Source organism: Chenopodium quinoa, unplaced genomic scaffold, assembly GCF_001683475.1.
Source record: "Chenopodium quinoa cultivar QQ74 unplaced genomic scaffold, ASM168347v1, whole genome shotgun sequence".
NCBI classification, from domain to species: Eukaryota; Viridiplantae; Streptophyta; class Magnoliopsida; order Caryophyllales; family Amaranthaceae; genus Chenopodium; species Chenopodium quinoa.
In genome coordinates this window covers 1477715-1503813 of record NW_018744955.1, presented here as the reverse complement: position 1 = coordinate 1503813, position 26099 = coordinate 1477715, and the positions used below count along the sequence as shown (strand labels likewise).

Genomic DNA, 26099 nt, shown 5'->3' with positions numbered 1-26099 from the left:
CCAGACTACCCATAATGCCCCTCCTTAGGTTAAGTGTATTGTATATAATTGTCTAACAATGTTCAACTCTTGAAAAAAGTAGTAATCATCAAAATTAAGCAACAATTACATGAGTGATGAGTAATTTATTTAATTATTTTTTTAATGGTAAAATGATGTTTGTGTATAATGGCAGCTCGTACATGACATTTTTTTGAAGTAAGATCCATTAAAAAAGATTTTGTTAGCAAATCGTTGGAGTAAATAATTATAAGTAACAATAAAAAACCTTGTAGTAATTGTTTGATGGCTAGAATGTTGCTGGTTGATTTAGGGCTTTCTTCCTACTCCTGTTGGTATTCAGCTTCAAATAAAGTATTTTCAAATGCAGTCCTTCAAATGTTAATGTAATGTCTGGCACTTTGATAACTTTTGTGTGCATCTTCATTCTCATTTTTTTATGGAGTGAACTATGGGATTATCTATAATTTCATTCTACATTAGAGCACATTTGTTGATTTTTCAGATCTGGAAGACATAAAAGGTTTCTCCAAGCAGCAGGGTGCTGCCGAGGCTGACAACATGACCCATTGGGATATTAGCTTTTGGAGTGAAAGGCTTCGTGAATCAAAGTATGATATAAATGAGGTTGGCTTCCTTCTTGTGAATCTCTATCTGTGTTCTCTCTCTTTTATTTTTTTATTTTTTTATTTTAAAAAAAAATATTTTATTTTGGTGTCTTAGTGGGCATACTCATATCTTCATTTGTCTTATGTCCTCTATGGTGTGTAATGAGAACTTGAATTAAATTGTTCTGTATTGTGAGGTACTTCTAGACCTTAAGGGGGCGTTTGGTTGGTGTATTTTTTGAATTGGAAACGGATTCGATTAAACCAATACCGTTACCATGTGTTTGGTTTGAAGGCATGGTAACAATTACCATTACCTAAGGGTAATGATTACCCCTTATTTGTTACCTCTCAAAAACTTGGGGTAACAAATACCCTTACCCTCCTCTTAACAAATACCCTTTCTATAGTTAAACCAAACAAATGAAAAGGTAACAGCTAAATGATTCCTTTCCCTCCTCTTATTTGTTTCCTTTCCACTCCGTTTCCACTTTTCAAACCAAACGCTCCCTAAGTGTGTTTCAGTACTTCCATTTTCATAAAAATATGTGTACCAACCATTGTCTTTTGGAACTTTCATTGTGGATTTGGTTATCACTTATCAACAAGGGGAATCTGAGCTGTTTCTTTATTGCACTGGGATACAATTAGTCAATTATGTATGATGGTTTTCAAATTTGTTTTTGTAGGAGGAGCTACGTCCATACTTTTCATTGCCAAAGGTGATGGATGGCTTATTTTCCCTTGCAAAGAAGTTATTTGGGATTGATATTGAGCCTGCTGATGGTCTAGCTCCAGTAAGGCTTATCATTACAGTACTTTGTAACCTGCAAAATGTTATCTTGTAAGGATTCTAACGATATGTTGTTCATAGATGTGGAACAAAGATGTTAGATTCTATTGTGTCAAGGATTCCTCAGGTTCTCCTGTATCATACTTTTATTTTGATCCATACTCTCGTCCCTCAGAAAAAAGAGGTGGTGCGTGGATGGATGAGGTTTTTTCTCGAAGTCGTATTTTGTCTCGTGATGGTTCCTCTGTAAGGTTGCCTGTTGCACATATGGTTTGCAATCAAACTCCACCTTTTGGTGACAAGCCAAGCCTTATGACATTCCGTGAAGTAAGTTCAACGTCCTTAGTCAATTCAAGTTTGTGGTACATCATATTGTTAACTGTCTAGGAATGTGTGCATATATTAACCATTCTGCTAAATAAAGGAGTTAGTGTCATGATTAAACATTTAATCAGAAGATAACATTAATGTAGTAACTGACATAAAAAAAATTATTTGCACTATTGACACTTTTCACACACTCGTCTTCAAATACATGTAATTTATATATTTAAATAATATAGTCATGTGGTGTCTTGTTATATTCATTCTGGTATGTAATTCAACTTTTTACAATATTTACCTTAATATCAATCAATCAAAGCCTTAATCCCACAGGTGGGATTGACTATATGAACCAAAAGTGATTATTCCGTGTAGTCACCAACAAAAATCTTCCTCCTCCATCCCTTACGATCCAATGCCTCATCCTCATGCAAATTTATATGCTTTATATCCTTCCTAACTCATTCCAACCAAGTCATTTTTGGTCTCTCTCTCTCTTTCGTTTAACCCCTTTATGGTCCCACTCTTCGTATCGATGCACCCTTGGGTCATCGTCTTACATGTCCAAACCAACGCAAGCGATTTTTTCTTAGTTTGTCTGCAATGCTTGCCACCCCTACTTTCTTGCGAATAATCTCATTTTTTTTTCTATCTCTTAAAGTGTTCCTGCACATCCATCTTAACATGCGCATTTCCGTAACTTTAATCTTTTTAATGCGCATTTCCCCAATAGAGCAATACTAGTCTTATGGCAGTCTCGTAGAATTTCCCCTTCAATTGTAAGGGAATGCTTCGGTCACATAACACTTGTGTGGCCGCTCTCCATTTAAGCCACCCCGACTTAATTCTATCCGTGTCACTATTTTCATGGATGTTCAACCTAAGATATTTAAAACATTCATTTATGGTCAAATCCTTTCCATCCAAACTCACTACATTATCACTTGTCTCCATTTGAGTACCAAAGTGGCATACCAAATATTCGGTCTTACTGTGACTTAGCTTAAACCCTCTTTGTTCTATTGCTTCAATCGGGAATTAATCCCATCTTTAGTTTCATCCACCAAGTCAATATCATCGGCAAAACAAACACCATGGAACCTCATCTTGAATTGGTGTACTTACTTCATCTAGCACCGTTGCAAAAAGAAAAGGGCTTAATGTAGATTTGGTGCAATCCAATTGTAATAGGGAAATCTTTTGTCAACCCTCCACATGTCCTCACATTTGTTGACACATCTCAATATTCCTTAACCAGGTCCACGTACCTTCGTGAGATACCTTTCTTCGACATTGCCCACCAAACTACCTATCTTGGGAGTTTGGACCTTCTCATATGCCTTCTCTAGGTTAATAAAGACCTTTTGAAGATCCTTTTTCTTTACCCTATAAAACTCCATCATTTGTCTTATAAAATGGATTGCTTCCATAGTAGATCTCTAGTCATAAAACCAAATTGGTTATTTGAAATGCTAGCGCATGCCCTCAACCTATGTTCAATCACTCTTTCCCACAACTTCATACTATGGGCTCTGTGGGTAATAATATAACTTAAAAAAAAAAAAATCTAAGGTAGAAAATATACATTGGGATGCATAAATGTATGAAATTACATTATAACCAATACTTCGTTTCTTTTTACTTGCAACTCTGTAAAAATTATGCAGAACTTATATATACTCTGCTTTGACTAGCTTTGATTATTTAAAGTTAAGGAAAATATTCATATTATTTTTGTTATTATTATTAATTTTAATACTTATCGATAATTCAAAGTATTATTAGTTGAAAGGATGCATTGATAAACGTGAAATGAAAATAGTTGCAAGTTATAAAAAATAGAGGGTAAAAATTTGAAGGGAGAAACAACCACATTAATTAACATAACTTTAGTCAATTAATCTGTATTTATTTTCCCGAAGAAGATACTAATTATTATACTACCTCCATTTTTTTAGTTGACACGTATTCCTTTTTGGGAAGTTATTATTTAGTTGACACGTTTCTATTTTAGGTAAGTCTTATTAATCAAAATGTCAATTTCAACCTCACCAATTTCCTTAACTCATCCCCTCCTCCCTTTAGCTAAGAGTCCGATTTAATTTCTTACACCTCTTTTATCTTCCCCATTACTCCACCACCTCCATCATCAACTTCATCGTCTTTAGACCATCACCGTCACAACAACCACCACGTCTTCTTTGTCCTCTTTTCCTTGTAACATACCCAATTTACCAAAGAAAACCCCATTAAAAGACCCCAGAGCTTCTCCTAGGTTGCTTCCCGCAACTCCGCCCAACCACCACCGCTACACCACTTGCCCTGCCACCATAACCTCGCCTCGCCGACCACGACGCCGTAAAGGATAAACCAATAAAACCTTTAATTGTAGATATCTACTTGTATATGACATTTTTCAGCTAGCTAATTTGTGCCTTTTTGTTTTAGTTGCTAGAAGAAATTGGAAAGATAAAATAGTAGGTGGTTTGGAGGTGTAGAAGTAGAGGAGAAGAGAGAATGATGGTGAATGGTAATGATGTGAGAGAAATAGTGTAATTGTTATGGGTGAATCCGTGGGTGGGTAGGGTAGGTATAAGAGTAATTTTGTCTTTAACCTTTCTTTCCCACTTAATATGTGTGCCAAAATGAAACGTGTCAACTAAATAGAAACGACGCCAAAATGAAACGCGTTAACTAAATAGAAACGAAGGAATTATTATAGAAAAAAAAAGAATGAAGATGTAATCCACAAATATTTTAGAACATGTACAAAACCTAAACCTGGCTATGGATTTGATGTTTCAATCACTCTGCCAGGTAGGATTACTTATTATTCAGTACTCTTTGGTTCGTGAATTACCTATATATATGTTAAATAAGCATAAGAAAAATTTGTGAGAAAGGACCTTTTAAAATGACTTGTTTGTGAGAAAAGAGCTTATATAAAAAAAGTGGCAGTTTGGGACCTTACTTCCAAAAAAAAAAAAATTGTGAGATGGGACCTTATTTGTATTCAAGGATACTCCATTGGTGCCATGCTTGGTGAAATAGGTGTTAAGGGTTGAGATGTAATTGATGGAGTATTCTAGATCTTTACTATAGTTCATGGATTGGTCAAATTAAGGGTTATAAAATTGTTGTTGTGGTTGGCCATTATCTCATGTTGTGGGTATGTGAACTTGATCGGAATTTGATTTGTCATTGTATAATCTCAAAGTAAGCTGGATTCACATGGTACTGAGTACATGGATTTTTATTATAAAAAGCTTTAGCTTTAATGTAGAACTTGTTATGCACATTAACTTGATGAGTCAATTTCCTATTTTCTTTTCTTTTGCAAACTTCAATTTTAGCTGTATACGTGTATTTGATGTTGGGGAGGGGGTGAGGGGGGGGGGGGTTTGAGGGAATCAACACTTTGTACTTCAATTATATTTGTTAGTTGTATTGGGTTATGGTGATTTTTATCATGCACTTTTGAGTACTTCCTGCCAATTGACCGGATTGGTAAATAAAAAGACCCCATCAACAATTTGATTAAAAAAAATAACTTAGCCGACAATTTGGTAAAAAAAAAACTAATCCCAAGTGACAATAAAAAATAATCTTAAGCGACTTTAAGACCAAAAAATCTAATTTTTTTGACAAACCGTTCAAAAATCCTAATTTAATTGGTTATTGTGTTTTCAAATGTACTTTTCCCATTTTAAAATTTTGAATTAATATTTCATCCTCTTTTTATGTTGCTAAATCCCGATACCAAATTTATTTGCAACTCCTTTTTTTTAAAAGAAAAAACAAATTGTTAATAAGGAGTATGAAAATTAAGTGAAAACAAATATTTAAATATATTTTTATTCAAATTGTTATTCCCTTAAAAGGGGTTGGAAAATTAGGTGGGAAAATTATATATATATATATATATATATACATATATGTATATATATACATATATGTATATATATACATATATTTATATATATACATATATGTATATATATACATATATATATATATAAATAACCTACGAAAAATGAACTAAATTAAGCATTCGCAAGTATTTTGTTGGAATTTTTTTTTTTACTTTTTAGGGTAATTGTCGTTATTTTTTTTTACCAAATATTCGTTTCGGGTTTGGCTTTTTTTTTTTTACCAAATTGTCGTTTCGGGTCTGACCTTATTTTTTTTTTTACCAAATTGCCGTTTCGGGTTTGGCTTTTTTTTTTTTTTTTTTACCAAATTGTCACCGGAGTTTTATTTTTATTTTTATTAATACCAAATTGTTGTTAATGACCTTTTTTTATCTATCTATCCGGTCAATTGGCCACTTTTGGATGAAACTCTTGATGAACTTTTCCCGTTCTTAGTTATGTGTGCGAACATAGAAATAAAATGACCATAGTTTTTGACATTTTGGCATCACTTAAGTTTGTTAGATTCTTTGGTTTTGTTTAAAAAGGTAGATACAAAATGTCCATAATTTTTGGCATTCACTAAATCTTGGAAATTGGTAAATAAAATGACACAATTTTTGAAATTTAAAAAATAAAATAAAATAAATATTGCTTGGTATAGGCTTGTTTCTTCTATTATTCAAGACTCTTTATAGTGGGGGCTTCTATATGATACCCCTTACCTTAGTCAAAGTTTATTACTACCTCTGTTTTTTATTAGTCGACCCGTTTTGACTTTATCACTATTCACACATCCCTTTGACTATGTTTTGTGATTTATATGTAAGGAAAAATATAGTCAAGTGTGATCTTGTTAGATTCGTCACAATGTATATTTTCATAATATTAACTTTTTATAATTTTTACTTATCGGTAATTAAATATATTAATGATTTAATTTGTGCATTGGCAAACGTGACTAACGAAACGTGTCAACTAAAAAGAAACGGAGGAAGTATATTATACCGCCTTCGTTTTTTTTTTATTTTATTTTATTTATTTATATCACTTTGCTTTTATGGGTGTTTTTTTTTAAATGAATCATTTCTATATTTAGTAACTTTATACCATATTTTATCATTTCTCTCTCCTACTTTAAACCCTTTTTAAATTATTTTTGATTTCTCTCTCTTTCATGGTCCCCAATTAAATGATAAAATCATCTAACATCTATCACATACTTTCTCATTCATGGTTCCCATCTTACTTTTACTATAATAATTTATCACCCACTCACAATATTATATTACTCTACTAAAACTTCGTGAATTCCCAATTGATGCAATTTTTTTTTAAAAAAGGGAGTAATATTCATGGATCAAATAATGAGGAATTAAAGATAGTATCAAACGTGACCCTATTAAAGATAAGGAATAAAAAATGGACATGCAAGAGAGAATTTGTTTCATGTGTGATATACTAATATGCTTAATACTTACCACCCGATTGATAGGTCATGGGCGATAGACTTGGCAAATGGGTTGTTCGGGTCGGGTCGGGTCATTTTGGGTTGGGTCAATTTCTGGTCAATCAATATTTGGGTCGGGTTTAGGTCTGGTTAATTCGTGTTTCAGGTCAATGTTAGTTCGGGTCGAATTCGGGTTGAGTTCAGGTCAATTCAGGTTGAGTGGAGTTCGCAGATCGGGTCAGGTCAATTCAGGTCGAGTCGAGTTTACATTTCGTGTCAGGTCAATTTAGGTCGGGTCAATCTTCGGGTCCAATTATCAGGTTGAGTCAATTTTCGTCTATGTCGATTACATTCCCAGTGGACTTCTCTTACAAAATTACATACAATTACATTCCCATATCTACCGCCTATGAAATAAGGTCTTACAATTTTTATGAGTAATATTGCATATGTTATTATAATATAATAACGCAAAAGCTAATGAATGCCCGGAGGGCGTTGGATAAAATAACTAAAAGTAGAAATATTAACTTCAAATAAACATTAATTATAACGATTGACGCGTGATTTTTGCATGCATTTCCATATCAATACCATTTTAAGTACTATTTTTAAGGGTTATCTAGCGCCCTGGGGACGTTTGTTAGCAAGATCCATATAATAGTCATTCTATCATTCATTGTTTCCTTTGATCAGTGTTTTCAGTCATAAACATGTTTCAGCTTTACCTTGTGTAAATTTCAACTATCAAAATTTGTGTCTAAAATTCATTATTTTGAAACAAAATACGAACATAGGTAAATGAGCAACTACTCAGGTATATATGAAATTGTTCCGCGTTTTGGTCCCTAATGAAGTGTCTGAGTGTTTGTGCTAGTGGTAGAAAGTACTCCATAATATAATATGTTGCTGTATGTAGTCTTAGTGCTTTTTTAAAATTAGGATTTTAATTTAATTTGTTAAGGTACAGTTATGCAATTAACTGCTGATACTAGAATTCTGGAAGTAGCAATATTCCTTTGTTGCACTGTAACAAGAAAAATCCATTGTTGGATTTGATCTATGATGTAGAATTTATATAGTTGACAATAAGATAACTATGCAGGATTAATGGAGTTATGTTTTTCCTTCAAACTCATGTTGCAGGTTGAGACTGTTTTCCATGAATTTGGTCATGCACTTCAACATATGCTTACCAGGTATGTCCCTAATTCCCTTTTTCATTTCTGAGTGTTATGCTTTTATTGAGGCTGTTTGGACTTTTGGTTATAGCTACTATATATCTATATGTATTGTTGCGACAGGTTGGATTCTAACACATTGGTTGCCTATTTGTCTAGTAAATATTGATTAGATTGGAACAAAAATTTGGTTACAGGCAGGATGAGGGTCTTGTAGCTGGTATTCGAGGTATTGAGTGGGATGCGGTTGAACTTCCTTCTCAATTCATGGAGAACTGGTGCTACCATAGGTAAATTATTGGAGAGATCTCTTTGGTATGTGCTTCATATATCACTACCAAAACCTGGCTAAGAATCTTGTGGGTTGCTGCAGAGACACTTTGTTGGGCATTGCAAAACACTACGAAACTGGGGAGACTCTTCCTGAAGAAGTTTTCAAGAAAATCCTTGCAGCTAGGACCTTTCGTGCTGGTTCTTTGAGTCTTCGTCAGGTTAGCTTTGGTTTATATTTCTGTCTTTTTATGCTTCGAGTATTACTAATATTATAATATATTATGATCAGTTTGTCAGTTTTGCTTCTTTAGCAAAGCCTATTTGATTTATTCTAATTTTCAAGAGCTGCTCTATGGTATCTTACTTGCTTTATTCCTATTTGTTCTGGATCTAAGTTTATTTCCAGATTTGTGAAGTGATTTATCGAGTCTAACTTTCAAAGATAAAGGATTTCTCTTGCTTTACACCTTTTTTTTTTTTGCATTTCTCTCTTGGTTGAGCTCTGTGCCTCTGTTATTGAGGTTTTGCACCTTTGTATGAAGGCTATAACAGTTTTAAAATAAATTTAAGTTACTTGATGTGACAGAAGTAGGGAATGACTCCCTAGAAAATTATCTAGCTATGGCCTATGGGAACAAAGTGACTGAAAGTTGCTGTAAGTGTTCTATAGACTTGCCCAACGTTCCAGGGAACACGGTACGGTGCCACGAATCGCGAACTGATTCGTGCGAACCGGAACGCGGAACAAACGCGACCTGAGTCGCTGGTGGTCACGAACCAGAACGCTGAAGGTGGCGACTCCTAATTGTGGCTGATCAAAGACGGTTGTTCTTCCTCTGCAACTTCTATTGGGTTGTTTCCCGACATTTGCACTGCAATATTCTCTCTCTTCCTTCTTTCACGTGCATTTGCTTATTTAATTTCTGAAATTTTCTGACTTTTTTCTCTCTCCTCTCTCATGTTTTACATAGCAATAATAGTTTACTAGGGTGGCGGCTAGGGTTTTGTTTCAACTGGTGAATGGGCTTAAACCTCTATCAACCACTAGGCCTTTTTTTTAATGAGCAACTTGGGCTTTTTATTTTATATACTCTAATTTTTTAGCAATCCACTCACCTAAATACATATTTTATTGAGGAGTTATTATATACTTGTATTTATTTTAATTTCTAATATAAAATCTATTGATAAAAATCACCTTTAATTTTTTTTACTACGTATTAATTTACTATTTCGTACCCAATCGTACCGGATTCACCACGGGTAGCATTCTGTGTATTCGTTTCCTTATCACGTTTTGAATCAAATCCCGTCCCTTGTAACATTGGACTTGCCCTTTTAACCCCACTCCCCAGCAAGGAAATGTAAATTGTGCCTTTTTAGCTATCGAGTCTAGTCTTCCCTACACAAACGCCTTATGAATTTATTTGATTGGGTGAGATGTTATTATCCTCTGGTTATTTCTAATTATAGCTATATAGGCCCTTAGGCTTTGACATTGGAATTCTGAAATTTGAAACTTCCATGTATATCAGGTGCTTACCAGTAAGTTGCAGCATAATCCTCAATAAATGAAAAAGATATTAGTGGTTTGACTAGCTTATTAGATTGGTAATGAACTAACCTATTAAGTTGTGATTTGGGAGCCGATGATTCTGTCCGTAACGTGTTGGATTGAAAGAGAGTTGGGTGGCATTTGATTGAGTAGAGGGGTTTTGGAATTTGTTTTGAATTAGGGAAGGCTTGGAGGGTTGTATCGAATGGGTTACGCCACTAAAAATGAGCCAATAATTCATAAATGTCTTTCCTACACTCATCTCCAAATTTGATGATATTTTGGTCTTCGAAATTTTGCTAGAATAAGATCAAACAGAGAATTTTAAGCTTAAAACAGAGGAATGAAGTCACCAAAATTGATATATTGGATTGCAGAGTAACCCACAAGCCAATTGCCTTCTTTTGAGAGGAACTCTCCCAGGGAATATTTTTTTGTTTCAAATTTCTAATGCCTTCCCCTTACTACAACTCATCCCAAAACAACTCAGCACGCAAAGCTAGGAGAATAACAACCAAATAACTAACTTTCCAGAATTACTAATCTGCCCCTTCTAGAGCTGACTTCAGAAACTAAATTACAGCTTATTACCCAATTCCAGGCTTCATCTTGGGCCTTCTTCTAGCATAAGTGAAGCGTACTTTAGGTCTGGGGTATCCGCAATCCGGAGTCGAATCGGCAAGAATTGTGGGTGTAGGTTGGGTTTCGACCACCGCCGGCATCCTCCTAATCTCCCTCGGCATCATCTACGGTAAGGAGTACACTTAATTCACGGTGTCAGCAACGATGCTTCAAGTTCCACTTCTCGTCACATTGGAAGCAAAGCCGTAACTCCCTCTTTTGTGGAAGCTCCTTCTCCGATAGCCTTCGAATTTCGCCGGTGGTTCGATGGGTAGGGTTGGTTGTGTTTCGATTAGGCTGGGAAGTGTTTGTGGTGGAGTTTTGGTTCGGGTTTTGGTTTGTGTTTGAAGCTGGGGTATAGGTGTTAATTCATTAGGTTGGGTAAGGTGGTCTCCAAGTGGTTGGGCCGGTTGGGTTTTTTGTTTTGGGCTTAACTTCGTCTTTTCTTCAATCCGCATCGAGAGATCCATAGCCAGATCTAATGTTGGAGGCCTTTAGATTCACACCTCAGCATGAATTTTATCTTTCAAGCCATTGATGTATTGCCCCATCACAATCTCCTTCGGTACTCCATCAATGGGGCCCAACAACTCTATGAAACGACGGCGGTAATCGGCCACCGTTCCCTGGCCACTGCTCATGTAGGGTTATGGTGGCGATGGAATAAAATTGCCGTAGCAACCACTTCAACACCTCCCAGTTTCTTAAAGGGGTCCTTCTCTTTTCCCGTTGATACCATAATAAGGTGATGCCATCGAGTGCAACAATGGCAGCTTCAAGTTGGACCTCTTCACTCAAACGATAAAAGTGAAAATATCGTTCAGCTCTGAGAATCCTACCATCTGGGTTAGTTCCATCGAAAATCGGTAACTCGAGTTTTCTCGACTTCCAATTTGATTGCCCACCATGGAACACCCCTTCTTCATCCTCATATCCAGCCATAAGTGAGTTTCCTCTAACACCACTCAGCCAAACCATCGTTGTGCACCCTAATACCCTTTGGGTTGGAGTCCCTAACTGATTGTTGAGGATGGCCATTGCTGCTGCAATTTCCTACGCCACCTTAGATGGTAGCTCTGATACCAATTTGCTAGAAAATAGATCAAACAAAGATTTCTAAGCTTAAAATAGAGGAATTAAGTCACCAAAATTGATGTACTGGACCACAAACAAATTGCCTTCTTTTGAGAGGAATGAACTCTCCCTTGTTACAAAATTTCTAATGCCTTCCCCTTACTTCAGCTCCTTTATTTATTACAAGGATGACTAACAAACTCATCCCGAAACAATTCAGCACGCCCCTTCTAGAGCTGACTTCAGCAACTAACTTCCAACTCATCACCCAATTCCAAGCTTCATCTTGGGACTTCTTCGAGCATAAGTGAAGCGTACTTGCTAATCTCTTGCAAATTTCAAGCCTCAATCTGGGATGTCTAAAATGTACTCAACTACTCATGCTTGAGTTTAATTATATGTGCTTATTCGAAATTGCTTGGTAGTTACATGCAGTGGTCCTCCATTGAAATTTCTCTCTTAATTTTTTTAATTTTTTTGTTCTAAGTTTCTAACCATTCCCACTTGTATATTATTTCTCTTTTGTCTAAAACTCCCCGCACACCCCAATGAGGCACTAAAAAAAACGGAGGGAGTTTTATAGAACTGAACTTACTTTTTGTTAAATTGAACTTGTTTTTGCTAAATTGAACTTATTTTTATAGAATTGATATTATTTTTACTTATATTCAAATAAGTTTAATAAGGTAAAAGATTTAGGGCCTTAGTAAGTAGTAGTTTTTATTATAATTTATTAGTAATGGAATAATATTATTCACATACTATTATTTATATGACATAAGAGTCAAACAATATGCATTTTTTTTTGGTGTGTGTGTGTGTGCGGTCTCCCATTTATAACTTTGACCATTAATACATGTAATTTCATATTAGTAAAAGATATGAAATTATAATATTATGAAAATACAAATTGGAACAAATTTAACAATAATTTACATGATAATTTTTTTAAGGTCAAAGTTTTATAAATTTGATTTTATGAATAATAAATTGGAAGATAAAAAAAATGATGGAGAGAGTACATATCATATGTTACGTTATTATCAAATTTGAATGTCATTATCAAATTAATATAGTTGAAGCAAAGAAAAATTAGAATGATAATATTATTGGAATCCTTGATAATACTCCTTCCATCTATTAATTACATGTCCATTTGGGTTTTTTTCACAGATAATAGGAAATTGGAGATTCCTTAACTCTCATGATTGTAAATTTGTAAGTACAATTGTGCATGTGGAATTGAGGAGAAAGAGAAAGACAAAAAATTGGTTGGGAATTAATGAAGAACTGTCGAAAGGCATCAATAGTACAAAAAAAAGGACGCCAACTCAGCAAATAAATAAGGAGATGGGAGGAATTAAACAAATTTAATGAGGGTAATATTATTAAAAAGAACAACATTTAAATAGATTGATTCTCAAATAGGTAAAATATTTTGGGCTCCCCTAAAAGGAATACAAACGCGTAATTAAGAGACAAATGGACATGGGAGTAATATTACCTTAATTTTATAAATCTTTATTCTATTTTTTATACTTGCATTGGATCTTTTTGGCACGATATTTGAGAAAGTGATTAGGAAAGGTAAACAAACGAATTAAGTAAGAAAATTTCAAATTTAACAACATAACAGTTTTTTTTCCTATCAATGGTAAAAAAAGAGGTGTCATTTCTGGTTTTGCTTTTATTTTATAGTTATTGATTCTGAGTTTGAATAATTTTGGTTTATTGCGTCTTTATTTCCAGTTCTTGTGCCTAGAGCTCTACTATTTGATTTAGCAGTCAATTTTCTAAAGCAATTAATCCAAGTTGAAAATTTATCAGAAATGCTGTACTTTCATGTTCAGTTAAGGTTTGCTTCATTGGATTTGGAGTTGCATACACGGTATATTCCTGGAGGCTCAGAATCCATTTATTATGTTGATCAAAGAATTAGCAAGAGAACACAAGTTATTCCACCTTTACCTGAAGATCGATTCCTCTGTGGTTTCAGCCATATATTTGCAGGTTCATATCTGTTTTGTGAAATGTCAGTGTGGTCTGGTGGAATGTAAAAGTCATTTAACTAAAATTCTTCTTTTGGCTGATAGGTGGATATGCTGCTGGATACTACAGTTACAAGGTAATATTCCCATTTCTAAGCATTGGGCAAAGTATTGTATTCACTCTGTGCACACTTGTTTAGCACTTTTCATTGTGCATCTGACTTCTAGTATCCATTACCTAATTATATTTTTTGAGCCCACATTACTTGGGTTGAAAAAATAGATGCCTAATAAATAATATCCCACATAATAATTCTTGTTTTTCTGCGCACAATAATACTTGGGTTGAAAAAATAGATACCTAATAAATAAAATTCCCATATGATAATATTTGTTCATATGAACATGATGCTTGCATGAAAAAATAGTACGCTCTTTTTTTATTTTGAAAGGCGTTAGAATAATCGACTCTATAGGAAATATTTTGATTAGGGTGAATAAAATAACCCAATGATGCCCAGTAATTTTAGATAAAAGTAAAGATAATAATATAGATTTACACAATTGACATTTTTATAAATAGCTTATGGAATGGGGATGGTCCTATCTTAGACGTTGTCTTCCATTCTTGATACCAAAAGAAACATCAAAATTTGTTAGAAATTTTAACTATTACTTACACTCCTTGATCGAATGTTATGTGTAGATGTCTTTTTAGATTTGACTTATTCCCCTTTTTATTGCTATTCATTTGTATTTTTAATATCTTGCGAGTATTGTATATACCGTCTGAGGTGGATTAACCTTAATCTTTTACTTCCTTCGTTTTTTATTAGTTGAAACATATTCATTTTTGGGAAGTTTTTCTAGTCGACACGTTTCTATTTAGGTAAGCTTTGTATTTCAATTTTACCCCTTTCTCCCCTCTCCACATTAGACCCACTCTCTCTCATCTCTATTCTATACCCTATCTTTGTCACAAGCACCACCATGGACATCTTTATAATTTCTCTACCTTCTCTTACAGCCACCACAATTCCATATATTAACTCCTTTACCTACAGTTTTCTCTGTCATCTGATTCCCCTCTGTTTTTACAATCGATGTGGCTTGATGGGGTCTTATCAGCCATCTCTTATCCTCCATCTCTGTTTTGAGCTATGGATTTGAGAATTATAAGATTTTGATGAGGATGTCGCCAGAGAAACCTTCATTGACGAGAGAAATTTTAGATTTCACCTTTAATTGGGTTTTGTGTATTATGGAGGCTTCATTCGAATGTAAAATAGGTTCCCATCTCCTTGGCCAAAGGTTTGGTGGGTGCGAAGGTGGTTGTGGGCTATGTTACATGGACTCGGGTACGTGTGTCGGACACGGACACGTGTTCAAGTGTCCAATTCGTCAATTTCCAAAATTTTAGGACACGGGGACTCTGTCCTATATTTGGACACGGGTGCGGAGACACGGCACTTTTATTTTTTGCAAAAAAAATTATACATTACAAAATATTTTAATACTCTTAAATTTTTAAAATTAAAGTTTTATATCATATTCTTGTAGTATAAATTATATGATTACTATTTCTTGTTATAATTATTCTAATACTTTCTCTAAAATGAATTGTTTACCGTTTTCAAAAAAATAAAATAAAATAAAAGAATTTTTTACTGCTGTAAATTGTTTACTGCTGTAAATATTGGGTAATGTATCACAAAAAAGTAATTTTGGTTAAAGTTAGTAGTCAAAAAGTCAAAAGCAAAATAAGTGGTATCCCATTACCCTACCCCCTACCTTTCTGACAGCCCCACTCATTTCCTCTTCCTGCCTTTCTCTCTCTCCTCCCCCTCTTTTCTTTTCACTCTCTGGTTTCAATGGAGTCGAAGAAGATTTCGCACACAGCCCTTGCTCTGAAGTATCCGAGTGCAAATAGCCGAATCTGACACGAATTCCGTGTCCGCGTCGTGTCGACACGACACGGACACATTGGGATTTCAGCCGAGTCCGATGAACATAGGTTGTGGGGTTAAGGAGTGGAGGAAGGGGAGGTGTGGTGCCATGGTGGGCCTGGTTGCTGGTGTTTTTAGATGTGGAAAAGGGTAGTTGTATTTGAAGGCAGTGTATTGGGGTGTGTAATTAACTTGTAATGTAAGGGTATTTGTGTATCTTTTTTTTCTCTCTCACTTCTCAATTTATGTGCCAAAACCAAACTTGTCAATTAATAAAAAACCGAGGAAGTATATAAGAAGATTCCGCATTGTACTTCTGACTCTTATTTACTCCAATGTTTCACTTCACCTTAGAAGTTCTCTTATAGTGATTTTTTTTATATACTTCTGCTAATTCTTAATACATGGAAGATTACATCCTCTTTTTTCAGAATTTGACTATTAGTAAGCAACCATCACCTAGAACCCATTTTACAAGAATACTTTTGCTTGTTAAGTCTGATGGTTTGGCAAAATGATGATGCTCTCTATATATATCACATCAACGGCTCGACCAAGTTACTGAGTTGAGCTTTGCACAATGGTGATGTGAAGATTAAAGTCTATTTTAAGGATCATGCACGAGTTTAGGAAATTGTAGTAGTAAGAAACTCAAAGAAACAACCTTTGTCCTAAGGAAAAATATGTATTGTGTGAGTTTTTGACTATTTTTGTACATGTGTCAAGATAAACTTTGGATTCCTATTTAAATTGTTCCGAAAAAAAGCTTTTAAAATAATATTTTTTTTTTTATTTTAGTGGGATGATATAAATTCGGTTTATGATTAAAATTAAGAAGATTTTATATTTATTTGGAAAATAAGGATACTATTTTATAATATGTCTTTTTCTAAGTATTATTTTTATCATGTTTTGTATTTTGTTTTATGAGCTACTTTGAGAAAATTAGTTGAGACTTACTTGCTTGGTGACCTAGGAACCGTGATTCATTCAACTAATTGAGTTGTAGAATCAATCATGTCCTTGACTTGTGAATCATTGGAGGTTGACAATTGACATTTATCTTTGAGGTTAATCTTTGAACATTTGTAACATGTGTAATACAACAGCTAAGTTGTAGAAATAACATGTCAAGAAACTTCTTTTAAAGATAGATCCAATATACTACTCCCGCTTCAAATAACTCACAACAAACATGCTGCGCGCGGACTCTTAGGCAAAAGATCTTAAATGTAGTTATTAAAATATAAGAGCATATACTTAAGTATTAATTAAACCCAATAAAAATAAAAAACAAATTTAACAAAAATTAAAATAATTAACCCACCACCACCAACAGCACTAAAACCACCCACGACCTCCACCTCCTGCACCGAAACCACTCACGACCTCCACCACCAGCACCGAAACCACCCACCACCATTACCAACAAAACCACCCACAACCCATTCGAACAAAACACCGAACCAACCACCACAAGCCGCACAAAACATCGACCAAACCCACGAACCTACCAACCCACAAACCACCAAAAATCTGGAAAACCCACAAAACCACGAAAACCCTTAGAACCCACCAAGCCAGTGAACCCACGAACCCACCAAGCCAGCGAACCCACAAAACCCTCAGATTTGGAAAAACCTTGAGAATGGGGTTGGACGAGGAGAGAGAAACATAATGGGGATGAGGAAGGAAGATGAAGAAATTTGATGATGAAGGAAGAGCGAAAAATAATTTGGGATGAGGAAGAAGATGAATGGTGATGAAGGTGGTTGGATGATGAAGGTGGCTGGGATGATGAATTAGATGGAAGGGGATTGATTTTGGTGGAAATAGTTAAGTTAATCTATGTTAGGTTTTAAGTTAACAAGATAAAACCAGTTTTTTAATTAGGGTGTTTAAAAAAAGTAAGGTTAATTTTGTAAAATCACACAAAAAAACTTACTAAAAAAGGAAAGAAATCACTTTGTTGTGAGTAATGTGAAGCGGCCATTTTTGGCAGATGTTGCGAGTAACATGAAGCGGAAGTTGTATATAGTTTAAATACATAAATTCGTCGTTAGTGTTTACTTTTTAGATTACTATTGATCAAAGTTGATAAACTGACTTTACGTGTGAAAGTTTGCTATGGCATATTTTGCAAGGAGTGGGATTTCCAATTTTATCCTAAACTATCTAATTAAAATTCCTTATTATTCCATGCTGACTTAAATCCGCAGCACTTGTTAGTATTGATTGGGAAGTACTTTGTATTTTACTAGCTTATATACATTGTTCGGTTGATATAGCTCCAACTGTCTGCATCATCATGCCAGTATATATTGATATTTGCTTTACTTTGCTATTGATCAGCTAAACTAAATTAGAGTTAATTGTGCGTGATTTCAGTGGGCCGAAGTATTATCTGCTGATGCTTTTTCAGCATTTGAGGATGCTGGATTGGACGATGATGAGGTACGAAATCTTGAAATGAGAAGTAATTCTTAGATTGGTGCCCTCTTTTTCTCTCCATTTTACATTTTACTGTCTGGTGATATTCATTAAGCTAAATTGCTCTCGTGTCTATTCTTGTGTTATAGATTCGCTATTTAAGATTGGATCAATTCTGACTGGTTTTTTGTTAAATGTGATGTTTAATTATCTGAGTGTTGAGTCTTGTGACAAAAATGTGTTACTACTATTTGATTCATCAGGCCGTCGTAGAAACTGGACGCAGATTCCGAGAGACCATTCTTGCTCTTGGTGGTGGCAAAGCACCTTTGGAGGTAAAGCTGCATTTATGACAAGGATCTCAAACTTGTTTTGTTTTTTGTTTTAGCTCGTTCTTTAATCCTTTGTGCTACAATTCTTTTGGTTATCTTCCTGACAGGTGTTTGTAGAATTTCGTGGGCGTGAGCCATCTCCAGAACCACTTCTTCGTCACAATGGCTTATTATCAGTTCCTGCTACAGCGTGATCATGTGCTAGCCTGTTACCAGTTCCAGCTTCAACGTGACCATGCCCCTAGCCTGTTACCTTCCCGCTTCAACGTGAACTGCCTCGTCTCTCTTTTGGCAGGTTTGAAAATGTATGAGCAATTAGCTGTCGTGTTTAAGAATAAGTTTAGTATGTGGGCTGTGCTGCAAACTTTAACTATTCCTTTGTGATTACAGTTGAATTAACATCCTTCTGTCACATATTAGAGGGTACTTCCAACACAAGGATTATTTATTTTACCTTCAGAATTCTGAAGGTTCCCCTCTCTTGTAACTATTTATTTTTTATTTTTTATTTTATATACTTCGTATATACTTGTTAGTTAATTTTAATCTTTACCAATGGCTTGTGTCGCTACATTTGGTATTTTAAAGAAAATTGTCTAGGCATTGTTTGGTCGTACTTAAATCATAGGGAAAATACAGATTTTTGGAAAATTCAATAATGTGTAGTTGTCTGATTAACATGATAAAAAATTGTGAGAAGTTGAAATTAGAATTCCTAAAAACAGTTAAGGTTATAATATAACATAGGAAAGGTAATCATTGGGTTCGAGCTGGACCGAGGCAAAAATTAAAGGCCATATTATGTGTCCAAACCTGGCCAAAATGACCGGGTAATGTGGGCTTTTTGAGCTATTTTTGGACCGGGCAGCTTGTTGGTGCAATTATATAAGGCTCGGTATTACCCCTTTTGACTTTTATGGATGCCAATCTTGGTTCAAATCCAAGCTACACTTGGAGAGGGATTTGGGAGGCTAGGTGGGTGGTTCAGAGAGGGGTGAGGTGGTGTGTTGGTAATGGTGATAGCATTCGAGTGTGTTCTGATCCTTGGATTCCTGGGACTCAATCTCATAGAATCCTTTCTCCCCGTGGTAATGCTAGTAGTGATGATGGTAAGTGATCTCATTGATGCCACAACTCGATCTTGGAAATCTGATTTAGTCTCACAACTATTCCTGCCATTTGAAAGAGACAGGATTCTAAGTATTCCTATAAGCTGCAGATTAAATTACCCTCTGATTATCTCTGTTGGGATATTGAAAAAATGGTGAATAATCTGTGAAGTCGGCCTATAGAGCTCTGTTTGATGATGACTGGAAGAGCGAGGAAGAGACCTCGTCACCTGGTCATACTTTGTGGGGTAAGGTGTGGAATTTGAAGGTTCTTCCCCATATTAAAATCTTTGCGTGGAGAGCAATGCAGAATGCAATCCCGATGCGGGCTGGTATCAATTGACAAGTAAATGATTATGATTTATGACCCTTCTTGTTGTGTCTGCAACATGAAGGAAGAATCAGTCTTGCACGCTCTGAAGGATTGCAGTTTGGCTCGCGCTATTTGGTGTTGAAGCAATTTCTCTTAGCTAGTTGAAGGAGCTTTTGTTTGAGAAGTTGAGTAATGAAGAGATGGAGTGTATCGTCACTGTTTGTTGGGCTGTGTGGGGTGCTAGAAATAGTTGGGTTATGGTGAGTGAATTTCTGGAACCTGAAAAGAACATTTCTTATGCTCTGAAAACTTGCGGAGAGGTACATGAGGAATATGGGAAGGTGATGAAGGGAGGTGGTGCAAGAGGCAACCTGCCAGCTAGCTGGGCTCCTCCCAGTCAGCACTATTGGAAGCTCAATGTGGACGCAGGGGTATTAGGGGGTGTGGGTTCGGGGTTGGGTTCTGTTATCAGGGATGAAGTGGGAGCTGTGAAGTGTTGTGGTGTGTACCAAAAGGCTGAAACTTGGGATGTATTTACGGCAGAAGCTAAGGCAGTCTGGTGGGAATTGTAGCTAGAGTTGGAGGAAGGCTTTGATAGTCTGGTGGTTGAGAGTGATTGCTTGAGTGTTATTGAAGCCCTGCGTTCCAAGTCAAGTGGTTCAAGCTCTTTTCACTTAATTGTGGAGGATATATTAGATTTATATCTAGTTTTTCTAATATGGTGTGGTCTTTTGTTAAACAAAACGGGAACAAAATAGCTCATGCGTTAGCTCATTTTTCAACCTGGGGGAGGTCGGCCAACGTGTGTAGAATAATGTAATCTTCGATCGTATTTTGGATGTAGCTTCAACTGATCTATTAATCTAGTCCCCTTTGGTGGGTTTCTTAAGTTGTCTAAATTTGGTCGGGTTGAGCCAGGCTGACTTTGACCAGGTCTAAATTTTATTGCGTTAAAAGGTTATTCTTGTGTTAGCTGGGCATGTAAAGTAATATAGTAGCGAAGGTAGGATATGGGTAATAAGTCCGAATACATTTGCCTTTGGCAGCAGTGTTTTGATTCAATAAATGAACAAAATACAAATTACCTTGATCTCCAAAGAGTATTATTTTTATTTTACATGTCAATGTATAATTTTGACCATTACTATCTTTTACCTTCTTTTTTAATGTTTTTTTTTTTTTGGTTGAAAGAGTGGAAAAACCCCAAAAACAACACACAAAACAATAGAAAGGGAAAAAAAAAACAAAAAGCATAAACAAAACAAAAACAAAACAAACTAAAACAAACACAAACTAATCCTTCTTCCTAGGAATAAGCCTAGCTTGCAAACTCCAATTAGGTCCTCCAATAAAACGGCTTGAAAATCCCTCGGGACCACTTCAAAAAGCACTATAATTTGACTCGAGTGAACTCCAAAGTTAGCTAACCAATTTGCAGCCTGATTTGCTTCTCTGTAGCAATGCTTAATACGTACCTCCCACCCTTGATATAGAATGATGGCTTTGCACTTTTGTACCATGTGAATATAAGGGAAATGGGGTGGGCCTTTTCAAATTAAGTCATTTTCACAACCATTAATTCAACCTTGCCTTGCTTGTGTCTCATAGTATGTAGCATCTCTTCTCTGTATCGTTCCAATTTTATCAGATGTCTCCGAAGAGACTAGTATGTAGCATCTCTTGAACAATAATAATATTATCCGTAATTTGTCTTTGCGGAACGAAGCTACATTGAGTAGGGTAAATAAGAGTCAAAAGAAGAGGTTTCAACCTGTTAACAATCACCTTAGTTACAATTTTATATGTGATGTTACATAACCCAATAGGACGGAATTCATTCAACCCCTCTAGAAAAGCTCTGCCCTCCAACACATTCTTGACTAGATTTATCATAATCGGAGCTACTAAATCCCAATAATGCTGATAAAAGAGGGGTTGAAAACCGTTAGGACCAGGTGCTTTGAATGGTTTCATTCCTATAAGAGCCCTCTTAATTTCACATTCTGCGAAAGGGCAAAGATAACACTCCAATCCGGAGCCTCAATATAGGGAAATTGATCGGTCAGCAACTTTTCCCTTGTAAATGGAGCAACTTCCTCTTAGAATAAATTACTCCAAAATTTCATTACCATAGATTTCACACGATCAAGGCATTGAATCTAGTTCCCATCTCCATCTTGCAAGGTCTCAATATGATTTCTTCGTCTTCTCATAATGGTTGGCAGGTGAAAATATCTCGTACGTGTTTTTATCCTCATCACGAATAACCTCAACTCTTGATTTTTGAAACCATAACACCCTTCCTGATCGAGCACATAATCCATTTCACGCCGAAGGGTAGCCTCAAGATTAATAATATGCCTATCTCTCCCCAACGCAAGCTTCTTTTGAATACCTTCAAGCCTTGCCAAAAATTGTGACTTCTTTCAAAATATGTTATGGAAAACTTCTTTGTTCCAATCTGCAAGAAAATCTGCAAACTGCTTGAGAAACGGGATAAGTGGCGCACTATTTTCCCATTTAGCTCTAATAAATTCATCAAATCTTTCATGACTCATCCATGTCGCTTGAAATCGAAAAGGTTTAATAGCAGTAGGAATACGAGCAAAATCATTCGTGCTAATAAGGGTAGGGCAGTGATCACTCTTAGATTTTGGTAAATTTCTTAAAGCTACCTCATCAAAACGAACCCTCCAATCAACATTCACCAATCCATGGTCTAATCTAGCATATTTAAAAGTTTCGGGTTTAGTACCTCTAAACCATGTATTCTCCAAACCCGAACAACCAAGGTCAATAAGTTCATTGTTGGCAATCCACTCCGCAAAGTTACTACAACGCCGCACATCTCTTAGCAAACCACACCATTCCTTTCCTTCATACTACTAGTTTCATTAAAATCTCCAGCCATTAACCATGGCCCATTACAGTTTCTTTTAATTTGCTCTAAAGCTTCCATAATTGCTTCCAAAGAGCAGAATCTGGACTTGTATATATAGCCAAGAACAACCATGGCGCATCACCAATTTTCTTAATTTAAATTCTACAGTAAGGTGTTGAGAATGGCTTCCATATATTCTGTAACAGTTACCAATTCTGCCCTCCAGAATTGCCGAATTCCACCAACAAAGCCTTGACCCTCCACCCTCATTTGACCCGAAAAGCCAATCCTATCACAAATGCTTTAAGCTTGAGCTCCGCTGATATGGGTCTCCACAAGGGCAAGAATAGTGGGATTTTTTATATGAACCAACTCCTTAATGATCGACACTTTATTACCAACTCCTTGCATATTCCAAACCATTATTTTGATCGACATACATATTAAAATTAGAAAATAAAGGATATTGATCATAAACGTTCAAGGAAACATTAGGCAGAAGAGATAAATACGCTTCCATCAGCGCTTTCAGGGGACCCAGCGTCCTGATTGAAATCTGAAACGTAGCCATTAAGTCAAGTGGATTGTGTTCCGGTGACAGGTATGAATTCACTTGAAAAAGCACCATGTTCACCAGGGGATGGCTGGTTACTATCGTCGGACCCTCCATGTTGTAGTCTATGAAGGTGTCGTATGATGGGGGGATTCGAGCTTCCAGCAGGCTCATTGGAACATTGATCGGATTCATGTTGTTGCACACTCAAAGAATCTGAATTGCTATCACTCTCAACAGCTTTGGGTCTCAATGCTGAAGGAGTAACCAAAGCTATTTCATACATATTCTCTTTCCCAAAATACCAGCTTGGAGTAAGGAAAGGAACTTTTTAAGGAAAGAGATTTATTATTACTATCATCTCTTTTTATATATATCTACTTATGAAAGGCTTAAATTATAATCCTTATTTTTGGAAATTAAAGGTATTTCTATGACCTTCCTCCTTATCTTTGTCGACTGGCAAAAATATATTTCCTTAAATATATTTCCTTAAGAAACATCCTATTGTCCATTAACAAATCATTATTGCCATTCGAATTCTTTTCCAGTTGAGAAGAGTCACCAAGATTAATTGTAGCCTTATCTTGATCTTTTCTTAATGGATTTCTTCCACTGCCATATCTTGATCTTTTCCCAAATTCACGGTGCTAATCTTAGGGGAAATATTCCCTGAGATCTTTTCCATATCAGTCTCCTTTGTAGGATTTCTTTGAATAATTTTCTGTTCTTGTTCATTAATATCCTCTACTTCAAGGATATCAAACCTAGAGTCGAACCTGAGGCTTTCTCATTCGTTTTGCCATTATGGTTTCCACTCGAACCTCAAGGCACCCATTGACTTGTCACTTTGGGAGCCTTGGTTACTCCCCGATGATTGACACCATGAACTATGTTCTTCCCTTACTAATTAGCATTCTCCTTTCCAGCTGCCTTCCTTAAAGATCTTTGGACAATCATCCATGCACCATAGGGGTCCTGTTCTTCTGGCCTAGGGGCATTATGCACGATCAAGTCATTCTCAAAAGCATTTGACACTTTTGCTTCATTAGAATTTAACTCAAAAGTATCACATTGATCATCTTTACGTCACAATTTACCATACTTGAAACATATGAGTCTCAACCCTTCATTTCGATCCTCCAAATGCGACCGTTCTATCTGAACTTAGCAAGTAATGGCTTGGTAAGGTCAACCTCTATACTGAACCTAACAAATTGCCTTATGTTCTTGGACTCGGTGTGTTTGTCAATTTGAATCACTCAACCTATCTTAGATCCAATTTTATGCAAGAAACTGTTATCAAAATATTCCACCGATAAATTTGGAATTCTTACCCACGCCGTCAATTTCTTAATCGGTTCTTCATCAAGAATGAAGTTTGGAACCCATTTGCGGATAGTTAAATAGGTATCCCCTATAATCCAAGGACCCTGAGTCAAGACATAGTCATAATTATCCATGTTATTGAAGCGGACAATGTAATATGCACACCCCACATCAGTCAGCGCAATGTCTCCCTTCAGGCTCCATTTCAAGCGCAATCTTCTTATTCACTTCATACCTTAATTTTTTGTCAAAAAGCTTAATAACAAGTGCATTTTTCCATGGCAGACGAAGTCTTCTCTTCTCCTTCTTTGAGAGAAGGACAGTCGGACATTTCTCATCATCAGGGATTTCATCATCCGAGATTTCCTCATCTCCACCAGAGTACTCATCATACAAAGGGTTCAAAGTTCCTAAAAAGCCTTTTGTTGCTTTCCAATACAAGGAATTCTGGTGGACAACCTTCCCTATTTCCTCAGTTCCCATAGCCATTTCTTCATTTTCACCTACGTTTCTTGAATTCTAATGTACCAAACTATCATTACCCCTCTTGAATTTCTTATTTGACCTTTGAAGAAGGTCATCATTTTCTTCACTCGACAACCCTAGTTGTTCTCTCTCTGCACTCAGCATTAACTATTTGCTTATTTTAACCTTCTATCAATAAAGAAAAACAATTTGTTTTAAATTAATAAATTACTCTGTACATTCATTTGCACTGTTAATAATAACATCAATTTCACTAAATGCCATTGAGTTTTTTTAAATATTCACTAAATGCCATGAATTTTTCTTAAACTCACTAAATGTCGCCAAGCTTTTAAAAAATTCAGCGAATGTCATTAATGACTAACGGTCGTGAACTCTGTAAGTCATTAGGATTAAATCATGACACGTGTCATAATATAGTTGGTTCATTTTAATTATTTGGTTTATAATTAATAATACTATAGTGCATCCGTGCTAACGCAAGAGATAAACGTGTCATGTATAGTTAGAATGAAGAAAATGGTGATAGTGAAAGTTATAGTTTTTTTTTTTGGCAATAACCTGCAAATGACTTCCTTTTTTTAAAAAATTAAAAAAAAAAAGATTGGAGTTTTAGAGGAAATTGGTGAGAAGTTAAAAAAAACACTCGTAAATTATAGAAAAAATTGCCACCATTAATCTCAACTTTGCTCCGTCCGTCGATATTAATCCCAAGTTCAGTTTATTCCCTATCACTTCTAACTTTGCACCCTATTAATTTTTTATCATCTTCATATGACTTGCAATTAGTTAATCAGGTTTTGTAAGTTAGATTTTTTTTAATATTTAATTGGTTGAAAAAAAGAGAAAATAAAGACAAAAAGAAAAATGTAAAAAAAAAAAAACCCCCTAAAACTAACCCAACTAACACACCACCACCACCAACAGCACAGCGCAGCCCGG

At 35.6% G+C, this 26099-nt stretch overlaps 1 protein-coding gene across 1 annotated transcript in view; it reads left to right on the top strand.

The window, feature by feature from the left end:
* The window catches only part of LOC110706415 (probable cytosolic oligopeptidase A), a 28504-nt gene extending 9447 nt beyond the window's left edge, over positions 1–19057 (top strand). Inside the window, exons 8-18 of the mRNA XM_021884334.1 lie at positions 506–627; positions 1298–1405; positions 1483–1728; positions 8233–8285; positions 8465–8557; positions 8641–8758; positions 13641–13800; positions 13884–13915; positions 18113–18178; positions 18418–18489; positions 18594–19057. Coding sequence (XP_021740026.1) covers positions 506–627; positions 1298–1405; positions 1483–1728; positions 8233–8285; positions 8465–8557; positions 8641–8758; positions 13641–13800; positions 13884–13915; positions 18113–18178; positions 18418–18489; positions 18594–18680 — 1157 coding nt within the window. The 3' untranslated portion in view covers positions 18681–19057. The remainder of the gene's footprint in view (positions 1–505; positions 628–1297; positions 1406–1482; positions 1729–8232; positions 8286–8464; positions 8558–8640; positions 8759–13640; positions 13801–13883; positions 13916–18112; positions 18179–18417; positions 18490–18593) is intronic.
* Positions 19058–26099: the final 7042 nt, after the last annotated feature.